This window comes from Penaeus monodon, chromosome 14 (assembly GCF_015228065.2).
Source record: "Penaeus monodon isolate SGIC_2016 chromosome 14, NSTDA_Pmon_1, whole genome shotgun sequence".
NCBI lineage: Eukaryota > Metazoa > Arthropoda > Malacostraca > Decapoda > Penaeidae > Penaeus > Penaeus monodon.
In genome coordinates this window covers 22,413,086-22,415,585 of record NC_051399.1, presented here as the reverse complement: position 1 = coordinate 22,415,585, position 2,500 = coordinate 22,413,086, and the positions used below count along the sequence as shown (strand labels likewise).

Below are 2,500 nucleotides of genomic sequence, written 5' to 3'. Positions count from 1 at the left end.
TTATATTGAAATGAAATCAGATTCATATCTAACTTTTAAAATTTTCTACTTGTGTTTACTTTAAGAATGTGTAAATTGCCTTTTCCATATTTTTTTAATATGACTATTCCATTCAATTTTATATTTGTAGTCAGCAAAATAATATATATTGTTATTGGATGTTTCTATCCCTTGTAATGTGATTATGATATGATTTTATAGCATGTAAGGAATTCTGTAAGGATTGGCTGATACAGTTATAAATTTTTCTTTGAGTTTACCATTTTTCATGTAAACTCAGCATTGCCAAGCAATTTTGTGGGATAATTTACAGATAATGCTTCATAATTATTTACTTTTCCTTTGATTAAAGTGTCATCTTCATCATCATGTGCATGCCATTATTTTATGATATGCTGTAAGACATACTAATATTTTGATTGATAAGGTGCCAAAAAAGTATTATCATGAAAATTATCATATATGCCATCTGAATATCTTTGATTAGTTATTTCAATACATTGAAAAAAAATCTGTCTTGTTTAAATACTTGATAAAGAGAAGAGAAAAATCTGGCACCTAGATTCAGAATTAATTTAATGTATTTTTCATATTTCTCTGCAGGACGAAAGGGCCTTGTGGAGAAGTCATCTCTTATTCGCCACTCTGTATCTGCTCAGCGAAGAGCTGAACTCAATAAGATAGCATCTATAGAACAAAGAACAACTTCTGCTTCTGAAAACCAAGCTTTCTTGAAAGATGTATGTGATTTTTTAGAAAGTCATAGATGTATGTTATTGAAGTTAAGTTTAAATTACAAATACAAATAGAGTTTAGATTGCAAAATTTTAAATTTACCTAATATTTTTTACAATGGTCTTATCCTTCATATTGCAGGTATTAACACAGGTGATAGAAGGAGAAGGCATTGGCTGGCTGAAGTTAAATCGTGTTCGTAAATTAATGGAAGATGAAAGTTACAGAATGCTTGTTGTCTCAGGCCTAAACCGCACACTTGAGAGGAAAATTGGTCCAGATGATCATATTGATGATGTTGTAAGTTTTTGTACTATAATTTGATAATTCTATATTCATGTGTATGATACTCAGGAAATGGTGTTAAAGTATTTGAATTATTATTTGTATGCTTTTCTCCACAGTGTATTAAAAAACCTGTTTGGAAGGGTATGTTGAAACTTGTAAATGCTGTAGTTGCTGGCTTGGAAGTAACTTACAACAGCTTCAGTGGTGGAGGGACCTCATCTGCTCTTCAGGCATTAGAAATATCTCACACCCACTACTGGAGCCGTGATCTCTCTGACCCTCATGTCCTGGACATGTCCGGGGGCTCTTCTGCTCTCTCTCAGGTATAGTTGCACTAGTAATTGGATTTCAGATGTGTAATTTGGTTTTATTTTCTTTGTGAACTAATAAGTGAAAAATCAATCTTCATAGCACTTTAAGCAACATGTTATTTTTGCAGTCTTCCAGTCCTTTGGGCAGCCTTGAGAATCTTCGATCTCCCGGAAGTCCCAGAGGGTCACCACTTCCTCCTCACTCTCCGCAGCCGCCTTTTGATGGGTCAGACTGCTCTAGGAAATCTTCTCAGTCTGGTAAGGATTTTTTGCTATGTGAAAGACCTTAGCACTTCATAGCTTGTGATTTTAAAGTGAAAACTAATAAACTCTTGCAAGTTACTTTACAGTTTTTAAGAACAATATTCCCATAATATGTTTTTGAACTGCATATATAATAATAATATAATAATCAGATGTTTAAACATTTTCTGGTATGATAATATGCATTAGTGTGAGTCAGAGGACTACTTAACATTCATGAGATTTTAAAATTATTTTGAAAATTTAGTACATAAGGGAAAATCAAAATATAGAAATGCTAAACCAGTGAGAACTGAAGGGCACATTACTTGATAACAAATATCCCAGTCAACAGAGTACCCTAACAGCTGTGACTGATTATTGCAGACAGTGCATTTTTGTCATCAGGCCCTCGAGTAGTACATGATCCACTACGCTCACCCGACACAGAGGGAACTGACACAGCCACACCAGATGTTCTGCGAGATCTTCTTGTTCAGAAGAGACATGTTTTATTGTCAAAACTTCAGTCACAGGTTAGTGAAGACTCAAAAGTGTTAATTCAAAATCAGACTTAAGTTGGTAAAAGTTATGTGTTGGTTGATGAATTCTTCTTATACATTTTAAAGGCATAAGAGTTGCAAGGGTATACTGTTCACTAGATAAATAAGACATTTATTAAATGAATAGTCATTGTTAAAATTTTTCTCAGGAATCGGAGACAGGGGACACTCTGCAAGGGTCTGAAGGCCCACCCTCTTGTGGTGCTAGTGACACAGGCTCCATTATCACCAACCCTGCCTTCCAGAGACAGCGACCATCTCACCAGTCATTCCGATCTACAGTCTCTGATTCAGAGATCGAACAAGGGAATGTAAGTTGATGTGTATGGTCGAGAATATCTGGATAAATTGTAGCTATAT

The 2,500-nt window shown here is 34.6% G+C and overlaps 1 protein-coding gene across 1 annotated transcript in view; it reads left to right on the top strand.

Annotated features, from left to right (window-relative positions):
- LOC119580982 (MAP kinase-activating death domain protein-like) overlaps positions 1-2,500 on the top strand; it is a gene marked incomplete in the record, with an annotated part of 140,322 nt that overhangs the window by 109,002 nt on the left and 28,820 nt on the right. The window contains 6 exon segments of the mRNA XM_037929233.1: positions 604-740; positions 877-1,035; positions 1,140-1,346; positions 1,463-1,592; positions 1,965-2,113; positions 2,290-2,451. Of these exon segments, the coding sequence (XP_037785161.1) occupies positions 604-740; positions 877-1,035; positions 1,140-1,346; positions 1,463-1,592; positions 1,965-2,113; positions 2,290-2,451 (944 nt within the window).